Consider the following 14,520-nt stretch of genomic DNA (forward strand, 5'->3'; position numbering starts at 1 on the left):
CCAATCAGCGGCCTCCAACGAGCAGGGCCTTCGCCAATCGGTGGCCTCCACGACGGGGCTGGGGGGAGGGTATATAAGCGGCGTCGGCGACGGCGGGGTCGACGCTGGCCGAGACATCACAGATTCAACGGCTTGGGAGGTTTCGTGAATCTGAGAGGTAAGCGCCGCGGCCTGCCTTTCCGGACCTGCCCTTCGCGTTTCCAGTTGCCCCTGCTCACCCCGGGCCCTGTACCCTCAGATCAGTAACCTCGGTGCGCCCCCGTGCAGCGGCCTGTCGTTGGATTGCCTCTGAGGTCCTGCCTGCCTGCTGACCGACTGACTGGCCTACGGCGCCGGCAAGATGAAGCTGTCCCTGGTGGCTGCGGTGCTGCTGTTGCTCGGCGCGGCGCGGGCCGAGGAGGAGGACAAGAAGGAAGACGTGGGCACGGTGGTCGGCATCGACCTGGGGACCACCTACTCCTGGTAAGTGGGGTTTGTGGAAAGGGGGGAATGGGGCGTGGTCTCCTGGGCTGCTGTGAGGATCGCAGTGCTGATTCTTTCCGTTCTTGGTGATTTTTCCGCCAGCGTCGGGGTGTTCAAGAACGGCCGCGTGGAGATCATCGCCAACGATCAGGGCAATCGCATCACGCCGTCTTATGTGGCCTTCACTCCTGAAGGGGAGCGTCTGATCGGCGATGCAGCCAAGAACCAGCTCACCTCCAACCCTGAGAACACGGTCTTCGACGCCAAGAGGCTCATCGGCCGCACATGGAACGACCCATCTGTGCAGCAGGACATCAAGTTCTTGCCTTTCAAGGTCCGACGGGGTTTTTGTCACCCGGATAGAAAGTGGGTGGTGGTGGGAGTACTTAGGATTAATAAGCTACTGAAAAATTGTCGAGATAACAAAAAGGATGCGAACATGGTGCATATGTAATAATTTTTATTGAGTAATCTTAGTATGTTACAAAATTTGGTAAAGTAAGCTTGGCGTACGAAGAAATGTCACACGTAACTATTAGTCTACATCGTTTAGTATTGGTAGCCTGATTGAAACTGAATATGCTTGCCTTTGTAAGGCACTCCTCGTGCTCCTTAAGTGTTGCTGGTCACTGTTTAGCTCCAAGCAACCAAAGTAAACCAAATAATGGGGGAGGAAGTGGGCCTTAGACCATCCTCTTTATTTAGAGTTTTGAATGTTCTTCTGACTGAAAATAATAATTCATTCTTTAAAATAGGTGGTTGAAAAGAAAACTAAACCATATATTCAAGTTGATATTGGAGGTGGGCAGACAAAGACATTTGCTCCTGAAGAAATTTCTGCCATGGTTCTCACTAAAATGAAGGAAACTGCTGAGGCTTATTTGGGAAAGAAGGTAAATGTTTCTAGAACAGTGTTAAGTAATTTTGTTTTTACTATTGATTGTGTTGCGTAGATGCCTTCATTGGTTTAATAATTAGAATCTGAATATCTGTGTATTTCAGTTTTAGTTGTTTGTATGTCTTACTGTAGGCCAAACAAAATACTAGGCACTTTTCACGTGTTATCACTTAATGCTTGCAAATCCGTGGTATGAGATGATGTATGTTGTATCTAACAAACTGTGTTAGAAACTAAAGCGAAGGTTTGAGTGCAACATATATAAGAGTTAAACAATGTGATAAAATACACTTAATTATCTTTTGTTATTCTCTTAGGTTACCCATGCAGTTGTTACTGTACCAGCCTATTTCAATGATGCCCAACGCCAGGCAACCAAAGATGCTGGAACTATTGCTGGATTGAATGTTATGAGAATCATCAATGAGCCGTAAGTGTTAAACTCAGAAGTATGGTGTATTTGCCAAATAGGGATAATGTAAACTTAACTAAACTTTTTTTTTCTTCTTTTTCATTCTCTTAATAGTACAGCAGCTGCTATTGCTTATGGCTTGGATAAAAGGGAAGGGGAAAAGAACATCCTGGTGTTTGACCTCGGTGGTGGAACTTTTGATGTGTCGCTCCTCACCATTGATAATGGTGTCTTCGAAGTTGTGGCTACTAATGGAGACACTCATCTGGGTGGAGAAGACTTTGACCAACGTGTCATGGAACACTTCATCAAGCTCTACAAAAAGAAGACAGGCAAAGATGTCAGGAAAGACAACAGAGCTGTGCAGAAACTCCGACGTGAGGTAGAAAAGGCCAAACGGGCCCTGTCTTCTCAACATCAAGCAAGAATTGAAATTGAGTCTTTCTATGAAGGAGAAGACTTCTCTGAGACTCTGACCCGGGCCAAATTTGAAGAGCTAAACATGGTATGTTACTTGTTTTTTGCTTTGCTAACGAGATTTAGTTAGACTCTGTTGGGGACACTGCATTTAGCTATTTAGACAGTATCTAGGTATAATAGGCATCATCACAGTAATTGTTTCCTATTCTAGGACCTGTTCCGTTCTACCATGAAGCCTGTCCAGAAGGTGCTGGAGGATTCTGACTTAAAGAAGTCTGATATTGATGAAATTGTTCTTGTTGGTGGCTCTACTCGAATCCCGAAGATTCAACAACTGGTTAAAGAATTTTTCAATGGCAAGGAGCCATCCCGTGGCATAAACCCAGATGAGGCCGTAGCATATGGTGCTGCTGTCCAGGCTGGGGTACTCTCTGGTGATCAAGATACAGGTAAGTCAGTGTCACAGCATCTTCCACAGTATTTCAATAGCTTGATAGAAAGAGTATAATTAGTTATTGCTTTAGAAAGCAAGAGAGTATGTATAACAAGGTCATACAGCTGGTAAAGGGTAAAGTGAGGACAAGACCTGGCTCAGTTTCAAGATCCTTAGCAATTACGTTTAATTTACTGCTTCCGAAATGATTTTGCATACAACCTCTCATTAAATGGCAAGATGGAGAAGATAAAGTTACATAGTTCATGGGGAGACTGCTTGGTAGTGCTCCTGTGACTCAAATTAGAACTTAACCTTGGTTAATTTACCTTTGCAGGTGATCTGGTACTGCTTGATGTATGTCCCCTCACACTTGGTATTGAAACTGTGGGAGGTGTCATGACCAAACTGATTCCAAGGAACACCGTGGTGCCCACCAAGAAGTCTCAGATCTTTTCTACGGCTTCCGATAATCAACCCACTGTTACAATCAAGGTCTATGAAGGTAATGCTCTATCTTTGTTAATGACATGGTATGTTTGTGGAAAGTGACCTCTTAATATATTGTATTGAAAACAGAAGGGAAAGAAAGAATCTGCTGGTTTCAGACAGGGGTCCCTAATTTAACTGGTGCTGAGTTTGGTAGAGTCAGTCCTAAAATAATAGTTATCATCTAGCTATCTAGCATTCTTTGCCATTAGAAGTAACTTCTGAGCTGGCTCCTCGAATACCATAAGAATAGAGTTCATAATACTGTAGATGAAATTTCAATTAAAAGTTAGTAGTAATGTAACAGTTGGGCCCACTTGAAATTCCTTGTAGAGCAATACTGACTGACCCCCTTCTAGCTTGATAAACACGCCCTTGCCACTGTAGGCTCTAACAGTGTAAGGATCCAGATAAGACTAATGTTGTTAGTTGTTCCTAACAAGTTTTTTGTGTGTGTGTATACCTTCTAGGTGAACGACCCCTGACCAAAGACAATCACCTTCTGGGAACTTTTGATCTGACTGGAATTCCTCCTGCTCCCCGTGGGGTCCCACAGATTGAAGTCACCTTTGAAATCGATGTGAATGGCATTCTTAGAGTGACAGCTGAAGACAAAGGTACAGGCAACAAAAATAAGATCACAATTACCAATGACCAAAATCGCCTGACACCTGAAGAAATTGAAAGGATGGTTAATGATGCTGAGAAGTTTGCCGAGGAAGACAAAAAGCTCAAGGAGCGCATTGATACTAGAAATGAATTGGAAAGCTATGCCTACTCTTTAAAGAATCAAATTGGAGATAAAGAAAAGCTGGGAGGTAAACTCTCCTCCGAAGACAAGGAAACCATGGAAAAAGCTGTAGAGGAAAAGATTGAATGGCTAGAAAGTCACCAAGACGCTGACATTGAAGATTTCAAAGCTAAAAAGAAGGAACTAGAAGAAATTGTTCAGCCAATTATCAGCAAACTCTATGGAAGTGCAGGCCCTCCCCCAACTGGTGATGAGGAACCAGCAGATAAAGATGAGTTGTAGACATTGCTCTGCTAGTGCTGTAATATTGTAAATACTGGACTCAGGAACTTTCGTTAGGAGAAAATTGAGAGAACTTAAGTCTCGAATGTAATTGGAATCTTCACCTTGGAGTGGAGTTGAAAATGCTATAGCCCAAGTGGCTGTTTACTGCTTTTCATTAGCAGTTGCTCACATGTCTTGGGGGTGCGGGGGGGGGGGGGGGAGGAAGAATTGGCTATCTTAAAAAGTGGGTAAAAAAGCTGAGTTAGGGCGTGTGTTCATCTTGGAAATGTTCTATTTAACAATTGGGTCATGCGCATCTGGTGTAGGAACTTTTTCTACCATAAGTGACACCAATAAATGTTTGTTATTTACACTGGTCTAATTTTTGTGATAAGCTTCTAATTAAGTCAGTTGCTTCAAGGTCACATTCTTACTTGGTGGGGTTTTGAGGTAAAGAAACCTTTTTATTTAGTTGTTTCAGGGATCTTGCCCTAATGTTAATTTAAGAAAGGGGTGGGAAAGGTAAGAAACATTCTTACCTAGGCAAGAGTCATTTCACATGCCCAAGAGCAGAATTTTCTTGAACATCGTCGAAATTTCCAATTTCCCCTTACCTTTAAAACTTTCTGGGGGCTTTTTATTACTAATAATGCTTTGTAGCTGCTAGAATTCATTGAGACTTGCTATGAGTGATGGATCACTGATGTTAACTTTATACACTGAGATTCAGTTCATAATTTTAGGATATAAAGTATTTTCTTATTTTTTATAAAAGTATATTTTAAACTCCCACTATGTCAGAATCTTCATCTCTGAAATTTCTTACTAGTTGTCTGGAGTAGGGTCTAGGATGGTGAGAAATTACTTTAAGCCCTGTTACAACTGTGGATCAAAGGTAGTCATTTGTATCAAGGGAGGTTCAAGATTACTTGGATTGGCTTCCTGAGGGAAAAGGATGATCTAGATAAATGATTTTACATGATCGAAAAGGGCGGGCTCTCTGGTGCTGATATGAAACTCAATAGTGCCCAAGGATAGATATTTTATGGGGTGGGCAATGGGCTAAAAGTTTAATTTTCTAACGTGTCAGAACTGGAACCTGATGGCATGACTGTTTTTAGTCGGAGGCCCACACTTCTGCAGTGCCCCAGAAGCATTTGGACAAGCATGGAGTATAATACCAAGGGTGTTCAGGCCAAGTTCAATACAACGGTTAAAAGTGACCTGCAGTGCTGTATGTTGTGGGGTTAGCAGGTGGTTAGGAAAGACAAGGGCCAGTCTTCATCCCTGTCCCCAGTGGCTCTCACATGCCAACAGGCTGCACCTCTTTGTGGAGAGCAGCTACTAGATGAATACTAGAAAGATAGGCTTCAACCTGTAAATGTCCACACTATGGTTTCTACAGCTTAATTCTCCAACATTTTTGTGATCAGTATCTTGACCAATCACACTTACCACCTAGGTTGTATTGCTGGTAAAACCCTTTATATAATAGAGGTTTTTGCACTGGGCTATCCATTTCTTCGCCTCCCAAATTAGGTAAGAGTTAGAGGGATATATAGTGCAGAAAATATTTTGGAGGTATAAAATAGCTAAGGTTTCATTTAACTTCCCTGAAAAGTTGTCATTTAATAAAAATGTGGGATTAGTCAACTACAGTCACAATACAGTCACTATAGATTTCCCCTTCTGTATTCATCCCGCCAAACACAAAACAAAGCAGTGTGTCAGTCTGACTTTCCTCGTGTGAGTCACCACCTTGGGTCACTCCTTTGCTGGCGGAATCCCCTTTCTCAGCATCACAGTTCAGAGTGAGAGAATTGGAATCTTCTTCCTCAGAAGTACACATCACTGGCCATGGAATGACACACATGGAATGATCCAATCGTCCAGGGGGGAGAGAAGTATCAAATTTAAGCAAGGTCCAATGCTGCTTTTCTGTGTTAGAAAAAACAATATACACAAAGGCTCTGCGTCAAAAAATTTCCAGAAATGCTCAGTGATTTGCTGTTATCACTACGTACTAGCAGAAATAAGAAATAAAAGGAAAAAAAAAATCTATTGGCAGTGTTACTGCTTTCATGACGTCATTCCCTATAAGTTTGGTTTTCATTCCTTTGGGTTATTATTTTTGACAGAGCGGGGGAGAGTGTGTGCATGTGTGCAGGGGAGGGGCAGAGGGAGAGGGAGAATTATTTTTAAGTTTTGGGTTTTTTTTTTTTAATTTATTTACTTTGAGAGAGACTGCAAGCAGGGGAAGGGCAGATGGAGAGAGGAAGAATCTCAAGCAGGCTCTGTGCTGTCTGTGCAGAGCCTGACACAGGGCTCAAACTCGTGAAACTTTGAGATCATGACCAGAGCCAAAATCAAGAGTCAGACACTTAACCCACTGAGCCACCCAGGCACCCCTGATTCCTTTAGATTTAGATGCGGAGGGACCAAAATGAAAAACTAAAGCGCTGTGATACTTTTCAAAGAATGGTCACATTAGTTTAAAGATCCACAGTGAACACCTGCTCACCTATGTGATACCGATGCATTGTGTCCAGTGCTCCTGTGGGAGTCATCCCTCCAAAGATGTACAGGTGTTTCCCCACAGCCACAGCTGAGTGGGCAGCACAGGCTGCGGGAGATGCCCCCGTGGGACTTAGCTGCTGCCATTTCATCTCATCTGCCAAGAGAAAGAAAGTGGGTACAACATGGCCTAGAATATGGATTCAACCTTACTTGTCAGACTTTTGTAGTTTGCAAACCAATCACTGAAGCTCATTCACCAAGCACTCGGAGAAGTATTACAAGGTTTATTACTTGGGGGAGCTTGAGATTCTGTTTGGGTGGTCCAGGGAGGGAGGAGAGGCTCCGGAATCTGTAGTTTTAACAAGCACCTCAGGTAATTCTGAGGTAAGTGGTCTTTGGAGCCCACTGAGTGATACTGTCTTTGGTGACTCACCATTTACTATTTTGGAGCCCACAGGAGGGGAGTTCCATGTCTGCGTGTGTGCATTTTAAATGTTGGCAGTTCCTTAGCAACTCTGTGAGTGCCGGCTAGACACTAAATATTTTGCTCGCTTAATTCTCCTAACAGCCCCATGAAACTGCTATTACTTCTGTCTACCCTCGTTCTTACATTTGAGGAAATGGAATTAAAGAGGGCGAGGCTTGTCCGAGATCCCACAGCTAGCAAGCAGCACAGCTATGATACTCAGGTCTGACTCTAGAACCCGTGTTCTCTCCACCGTAATGTGCTGCCTCCAACACCTACTCCCAACCTATTTGTGCAAGGATATTTGTGTCTTTTCAAACAAGCATTGAAATGAGGCAAGATATTATTGGATTTTAGGTTTAGAGAATTACTCGAGTAGGAAAGGAAGAGAAATTAACCAGGAAGTAGCTCCTCAGCACAAGGAAATAGGACTTTTTTTTTTTTTTTTTAAGTTTATTTTGGAAAAGAGAGCGCAGGGGTGCACGAGTGCATGTGAGTAGGGGAGGTGCAGAGACAGAGGGAAATAGAGAAACCCAAGCAAGCATAGTGATTTGCTGTCCGCTGCGGGTTCGATCCCACGGGTTCAATTCCACGATCAGTGAGATCAAGGCTTGAAATCCAGAGTTGGACCGCTTAACTGACTGAGCCACCCAGGCACCCCAGGACTTTCTTTTTTCTAAATAAGCATTACAACCCCAGCTGACCGCTGCAGGGAACACTTCCGTGAAGATGTTTTCCATTTGTCACTTCAAGGCAGGGGCCCAGCATCTCAGGGTTGGAAGGGAGAATCACTCAGCTGAGCCAAAACTCTAGCCAATATAAGAATCCCAGCCAGTGTCACTTGGCCTCAGATGTCACCAAGCCAGAGAACTCATTGTCGGGCAAGGCAGCCCAACACACTGATCAGCAGTTCTCATGCCTTCTGCTCACAGCTCCAATTCTTATAGTCTAGGGCAATGCAGAACATGTTCATTTGCTTGTCTGTCCACCCAAGATACACACTCATCACCTGCAATCTGCCAGATACTGTGTTAAGTGCTGGAAACATACCGGGGAAACAGAAAAAGCCTCTGCCCTAAGGGAGCTCATCATCTAAAAGAATAACCCAGAATGAGTCCAGGATCTCTAAGGCATGTCAGCCCTTCAGACACTGAAAGACGATTCTCACATTCTCCCCAGCTTTCCTCTTCCAGGGGGTTTTAACCATTTAGCATGGCAATTCTGGTCCCCAACGCCCAGACATACTCCGAGGACACACATATCCCTCATGGGCATAGGGTTAATGGCTAATGGCAGTCAGGGAATCCAGTCAGGGGACACAAAGCATAATGAGTTTTAATGAAAGAGCAAGGTTGTTGGAAACATAAGAGATAACTAATGGCTGGTACATAGCAAGTACTCAGAAAATTATTGCTTTTATTGGTATTATTATTTATTATTATTTAGGCCACATTTGCCAGAAATCTAGCCAAGATTCCACTGGCTGGCCAAATTACCCACACTTAAGAGCAAGGCTATATTCTATCAAAGTATATTTTATTTCATTTTAAGCAGATAACTGCCCATGCCCTCTACCCTACTTACTTATATCAATGCAGTGGAGATCATCATAGAATTTGTCCCCTGCCAAGCCTCCATGGATGAAGAGCTTTGTCTCTGCTGCCACCATCACATGACCATGCCGGGGGGATGGAGGTTTTCCAAGGGTCTCTGGCCGTGACCAGGTCAGAGTGTCTAGAAAAGTAGTCATTGGCATCAGATGAAAAAGCTATGAAGCCAGAACATGAGAAATACACCCAAGCTTCACTCCCCAGCAAGCAGAGACGCTGAAAGCAAAAAGTGACCTGGGGACATCCACTCCAACTTGCCAACTCAGTCCAGACCTCCTTCCTTCTACGACCTGTAGAGCCTCTGCTTGGACACTTTTAGGGCGGGAGAATTCACTACCTACCACGCCTGCCCATTCTACTGGGCTTTAGGAAACCATTCCTCGCGTTGAATTTAAAAAGACCTCCTTTAAGCTTCAACCTGGAACTGTAGCAAAATTAAAAAGAATAGTCTGCTTCTTCTGTGACAGGCCTCAGAGTCTTTTTTTTTTTTTTTTCCAAGACAATACCCTTAATTGACTTGCTGGAAGCATGGGAAAATAAGGCTACTTTTGAAGTTAGCAGGGCCTGCTGGAGCAGCAGTATAGGATAACAGACCAGGGAAGTTGGAGTGAAAACTGGGTCATTTCACTGAATAACTTCGTGGCCTTGCACCAGTTCATTCTCTAAGCTCTAGCCTCTACAGTTGTAAAATGGGGATAGAGATAATACCTCCTTCTCAGGGTTGAAGTATGCATCAAGTGAGATAAGCACAGAGAAAGTATTCAATACATGAGAGTTTGTGTGAGAATTACTGTTTGTGGTATGCCTGAAGGTTGTGCACGGAGCCCCACCATTCAAAGGAATACAATCCGAAATAATCTGAAAAAGGTTTATGCATAAACACGTTCATCACGGCATTGTTTGTAATAAAGAATGGAAAATAGCTTAAGTGCACAGACAAGTGAATAGTTGTTATTGCTACAGTCATGATAGAATACTGTGCATTTATTTAAAATGTTGAAGAGTGGAGGGGTCCCTGGGTGGCTCAGCCGGTTGAGCTTCTGGCTCTTGATTTCCTCTCAGGTCATGTTCTCACAGGTTTGCGAGTTTGAGCCCCATGTCAGGCTCTGTGCTGGTAGTGCAGAGCCTGCTTGGGATTCTCTCTCTCTCTCCCCTCCCCCACTCACCATCTTTCTCCCTCTATCTCTCTCTCAAATAAATAAATAAACTTAAAAAAAAAAGCAAAAAAAAAAAATGTCGAAGATTGGGGCGCCTGGCTGGCTCCGTTGGTAGAGCATGTGACTCTTAATCTCAGGGTCATGAGTTCAAGCCCCATGTTGGGTGTGGAGCCTACTTAAAATAAACAAACAAATAAATAAATAAATAAAATTGTTGAAGACTTCATGATCACAGGAGAACTGTGCTTAAGTGAAAAATACAAGACACAAATATTACATATGAAATTATTTCTGCTTTTTTAAATTTTTATTTTTAAAAATATGTGTTAATGTTTACTTATTTTTGAGAGAGAGACAGAGCACGAGCAAGGGAGGGGCAGAGAGAGAGGGAGCCCCCAGAATCTGAAGCAGGCTCCAGGCTCCGAGCTGTCAGCACAGAGCCCCATGTGGGACTCGAACCCACAAACTGTGAGATCATGACCCGAACCAAAGTTGGGCTCTCAACCGACTGAACCACCCAGGCGCCCCTATTTCTGCTATTTTTTAAAAAAATTTTAATTAAGTAAGCTCTGCCCCCAATGTGAGGCTTGAACTCATGATCCTGAGATTAAGAGTCACTATGTTCTCACGGTTTGTGAGTTTAAGCCCCACATAAGGCTCTGTACTCACAAGTGTGGAACCTGCTTGAGATTCTCTCTCTCCCTCCCTTTTTGCCCCTGCCCTACTCTCGCTCTCTGAAAATAAATAAACTTACGAAACTTTTTTTGAAATAAAAAGTGCTTTGAAAGAATTGCAAACACCATTCTTTCTGGAAAGAGAAGTCATACTATACTCTGTCTCCAGTCTTTCAATTTCACTTTATAAGTTTGAAATTTTGCTTACTGCATCTTCTCAACAAAAGGCTACATCTCTCTTAAAAAACACACACGAAAACTACTTTTGTCACATGTTATTTATAAATCGCTATTCATAAATACCTACTAGTAAGCCGAAGAAATGCAAATAAATGTTCCTTATACAAAAATTTGACCAGAGGGCTCAAAATTCTAAATGTTTATATCATTTCACCCAGTAATTCCACTTCTCAGCATCTATTCCACATAAATGTTTGTAACACATACAAAAATTAATTTATGTTCACTGTGGCGCTGTCAGCAAAAAGTCAATCAGTAAGAAAATGACTGAATAAATAAGGAATACCCACAGGATATGCTCTGCAAGGAAACCGGTTGTGACTTAGAAGACATCCATGACGTATGATTAAATGAAGGGATGATAACACAGTTCATGTCCCTTAGGTGCCCCCGATATGCCAGGCACTGTGCTATGCACTGTATGACATTATCTTATTTAATCTTCCCAGTTCTTTTTAGTAGGGGCACTATTACCATTTCTATTTTACAGATCAACAAACCAAGACCTAGAAAGATTAACTAGTCACAAGTAATACAGGGGTGCCTGGGTGGCTCAGTCGATTAAACATCTGGCTCTTGATCTCAGCCCAGGTCTTGATCTCAGGGTTGTGAGTTCAAGTCCCGTGTTGGGCCCCATGTCGGGCTCAGCACTGGGCATGAAGCCTACTTAAAAAAAAAAAGCAATACAGAAAGTATGTGTCAGATCTGGTCCTGAGTCCAGGTTATGTGGCTACAAAGGGCATGTTTTCGATTACTAAGATTTAGCCTCACCCCTGCAAAAGTAAGCTATAGAACTGTATTTATTATCTGATTCCATGTATGTGTTTTAAAGTTTTTATGTAACTTCAAAATTCATAGAAATTTCATAAACGCATAAGAATGTCCGGAAGGAGACATTAGGAACTGCTAACAATGTTTACCTCTGTTTATGTAGTGGGAAGGAAAAGCTAAAGGGGAAACTCGTACTATTTTCTTTATAAATGACACTTTATGTTAAAGTGATCATTTATACCTTTTTAAATGCAAATTTTGCTGTGGGAAGAAGATATTAGCTAAGGGATACACCGAAGACATCTAGAAGAGAGACACTCAGACAAAGTGTCATTTTCTAACCTCTTCTTCCTACACCAGGTAAGCTGCAGGCCAGGGTGGCTCTGACCTGGTAAGTGGCAACCCTGGGGTGCCCTCCAGTCCATACTTGCGTCAAACACATGCAGCTTCACATCCTGCACAGGCTGGGCGCCTCTCTCTCCGCCCCCAAAGACATACAGCTGGTTTCCAATGGCTGCAGACGATGTGTGGAATGTTCTTGGGCATGGCGGGGGGCTGGTCACCTCCGGCATGGTCCAAGTCCTGGTTTCTGGTTTAGAGAGAGAAGGCAGTCACCTAAAATATCCAGGCTGATGGGCCTCGCATCTTGACTCTGAGGCCAGGCAGAGTTACCTTTCATACCCCTATCACCAAGGGGGACAGCAAAGGCCTAGGCAGGGTTCTTGTGCCACCAAAGTCAAGGAGGGGTAGCGGGTGATACAATTTTCCCAGATAGAGGCAAATCCCCAAGATTGAAAAAGTCACACATGCAATTAAGAATGAGGTCGATTTGATTTTGGAGGCCTTCCTTCAAACGTCCTCTCTGAACGTTCTTCTGCTTTGCTGACTACCCTGCCCTGTGCCCATTCGGAGGAGACCAACATCTGCTAAAATGCATACCCACTAGAGGTGAGAACTAAATGTGCCAAATTACTCCAGACTATGTGGCATTAAAAGAAAGTAGACAAAGTTATCACAGTCTCAGTAGTAATAATAATAGTTCCTTATAAATAGTAAGTGCTAAGTAAATATTAGTTCTCCATTTTACAGATAAGAGAATTGAAGCAGAGACAGATGAAGTCATTTGTTTAAAATGACATGGCTAGGGGCACCTGGCTGGCTCAGTCAGTGGAGCGTGTGACTTTTGATTTTGGGGTAGTGAGTTTGAGCCCAACGTTGGGTGTAGAGATTTACTTAAAAAATAAAATCTTGGGGCGCCTGGGTGGCTCAGTTGGTTAAGGGTCCGACTTTGGCTCAGGTAGTGATCTCACGGTTCGTGGGTTTGAGCCCCGTGTTGGGCTCGGTGCTGACAGCTCGGAGCCTGCTTCAGATTCTGTGTCCCACTCTCTCTCTGCCCCTCCCTTGCTCATGCTCTGTCTCTCTCTCTCAAAAATAAAATAAACAAAGGGGACAAAACAGAAGAGACTCATAAACATGGAGAACAAACTGAGGGTTGCTGGAGGGGTTGTGGGAGGGGGGATGGGCTAAATGGGTAAGGGGCATTAAGGAATCTACTCCTGCAATCATTGTTTCACTATATGCTAACTAGTTTGGATGTAAGTTTAAAAAAATAAAAAATTAAATTTAAAAAAATGAGAAAATAAAATAAACATTGAAAAATTTTTTAAAAAAACAAATAAAAAATAAAATCTTAAAAAAAAATAAAGGGACATAGCTAATAAATGGCTGACTTGGGATTCAAATTCCATCTTGATAACACCAAGATCTAGGTGTTTTTCCACTCGTCTGACTTGAGAATACAATTTCACTACCTTAGGAGGTGCACAGAAGCTTATTTCTTTTTAGAGTGAAGCATGAGTTTTATAGAAACAGATGCGTTACATTGAGTATCTTCCTTGTGCAGAATCATTGCCCTTAACCTTCTGTCTTGTCATTACCCACTCAACTCTAGCAGGTGGCTGGAAAGTATCCTCATTTTGCAGATGAGGGAACTGAAGCTCGGAACATTCAAGTTCTTTCCCCCAGGTCACAGTGCTTGTGAGTAGCAGAGCAGAGGTTTGAACTCAGTTCTGTCAAGACTCCCACATTCATGCACTGCAACACACCAGGGATTATTTCTCGTCTAGGAAATTCTGTGCCTTTTGTAAAGGTCTTCATTCAGTACACAGAGTACCACAGGAAGCATCTGGAATATGTATTGGACTCAAACATGAACCTTGAGATGAAACAAGTCTCAGCCTATATCTAAAGCAAAATGTCATTATCTCTATAGCTACAGACCTTGGAGAGCTTTTGGATCTTGGGGGTGGGGGGTTAGTGGATGCTCAACCTCCAGGACCAGAAGATCCTGGGACTGTGTTGCTGCCAAGTCAAACGCTGGCACAAATAATCACAAAGGACTCCTAAGCCATTTGGCGGACCAGCCTTAGTAACAAAACAGCTAATGGTTCACTCACATTTTTCCTATATCTTGGGCATGGTGTCAAATTATACTATCTAGGAGAGAAAACGGATCTGGTAGAAAATCAATTCCTCTGACAGACGCTTTCCAAATTCTCTGTATTTTATTCAAATGGATGCCATCGTTGAAAGTCAGAAGCCCAGGGATCCAGAAGTGATTTCCATCTGCCAAGCGACAGTTACATCAACCACCACCACCACAATTATTGAGCATTAACTATGTGCCAGATACTGAGTTTATTTGAATCCTTGCCAAACTTAACCAGGTAGAAACTATTACTATCCCCAAATGACAGAAGACCAACTGTCTGCAAACAAGCATCTTAGTGATAGACCACTGGGCAAGAGTTGACTGGCATGTGAAAAATGTCCAGGTTGCTAATTGTTAACAAAATGCATATAAGCTTTTTGGGCTATCCAATTAGCAGTGTTTAAAAATGATAAATTCAGGGGCACCTGGGTGGCTCAGTCAGTTAATCATCTGACTCTTGGCTTC

At 42.9% G+C, this 14,520-nt stretch overlaps 2 protein-coding genes across 6 annotated transcripts in view; one reads left to right on the top strand and one right to left on the bottom strand.

Moving 5' to 3' along the window:
• HSPA5 (heat shock protein family A (Hsp70) member 5) lies at window positions 1–4,500 on the top strand. Of its 3 annotated transcripts, none has more exons than XM_015061429.3 (9): window positions 1–157; window positions 239–462; window positions 565–796; window positions 1,218–1,355; window positions 1,678–1,790; window positions 1,887–2,277; window positions 2,404–2,641; window positions 2,963–3,130; window positions 3,585–4,500. In XM_015061429.3, exons 2-9 carry the CDS (start codon window positions 341–343, stop codon window positions 4,145–4,147), a joined length of 1,965 nt encoding a protein of 654 aa, XP_014916915.1. In that variant the 5' UTR covers window positions 1–157; window positions 239–340; the 3' UTR covers window positions 4,148–4,500. The 3 variants fall into 3 exon arrangements, with proteins under 3 accessions (XP_014916915.1, XP_014916923.1, XP_026890905.1); XM_015061437.3 differs by having other exon boundaries at window positions 2–157; window positions 268–462; XM_027035104.2 differs by lacking the exon at window positions 1–157 and having other exon boundaries at window positions 173–462.
• The window catches only part of RABEPK (Rab9 effector protein with kelch motifs), a 27,123-nt gene continuing 16,841 nt past the window's right edge, over window positions 4,239–14,520 (bottom strand). For all 3 annotated transcript variants that reach the window (XM_015061461.3, XM_027035109.2, XM_015061452.3), the window contains 4 exons: window positions 11,992–12,153; window positions 8,697–8,846; window positions 6,651–6,800; window positions 4,239–6,067 (listed from right to left, as the gene is read on the bottom strand). In XM_015061461.3, the coding sequence (XP_014916947.1) occupies window positions 5,775–6,067; window positions 6,651–6,800; window positions 8,697–8,846; window positions 11,992–12,153 (755 nt within the window). In that variant the 3' untranslated portion in view covers window positions 4,239–5,774. The remainder of the gene's footprint in view (window positions 6,068–6,650; window positions 6,801–8,696; window positions 8,847–11,991; window positions 12,154–14,520) is intronic.

Source organism: Acinonyx jubatus, chromosome D4 (genome assembly GCF_027475565.1).
Source record: "Acinonyx jubatus isolate Ajub_Pintada_27869175 chromosome D4, VMU_Ajub_asm_v1.0, whole genome shotgun sequence".
NCBI classification, from domain to species: domain Eukaryota; kingdom Metazoa; phylum Chordata; class Mammalia; order Carnivora; family Felidae; genus Acinonyx; species Acinonyx jubatus.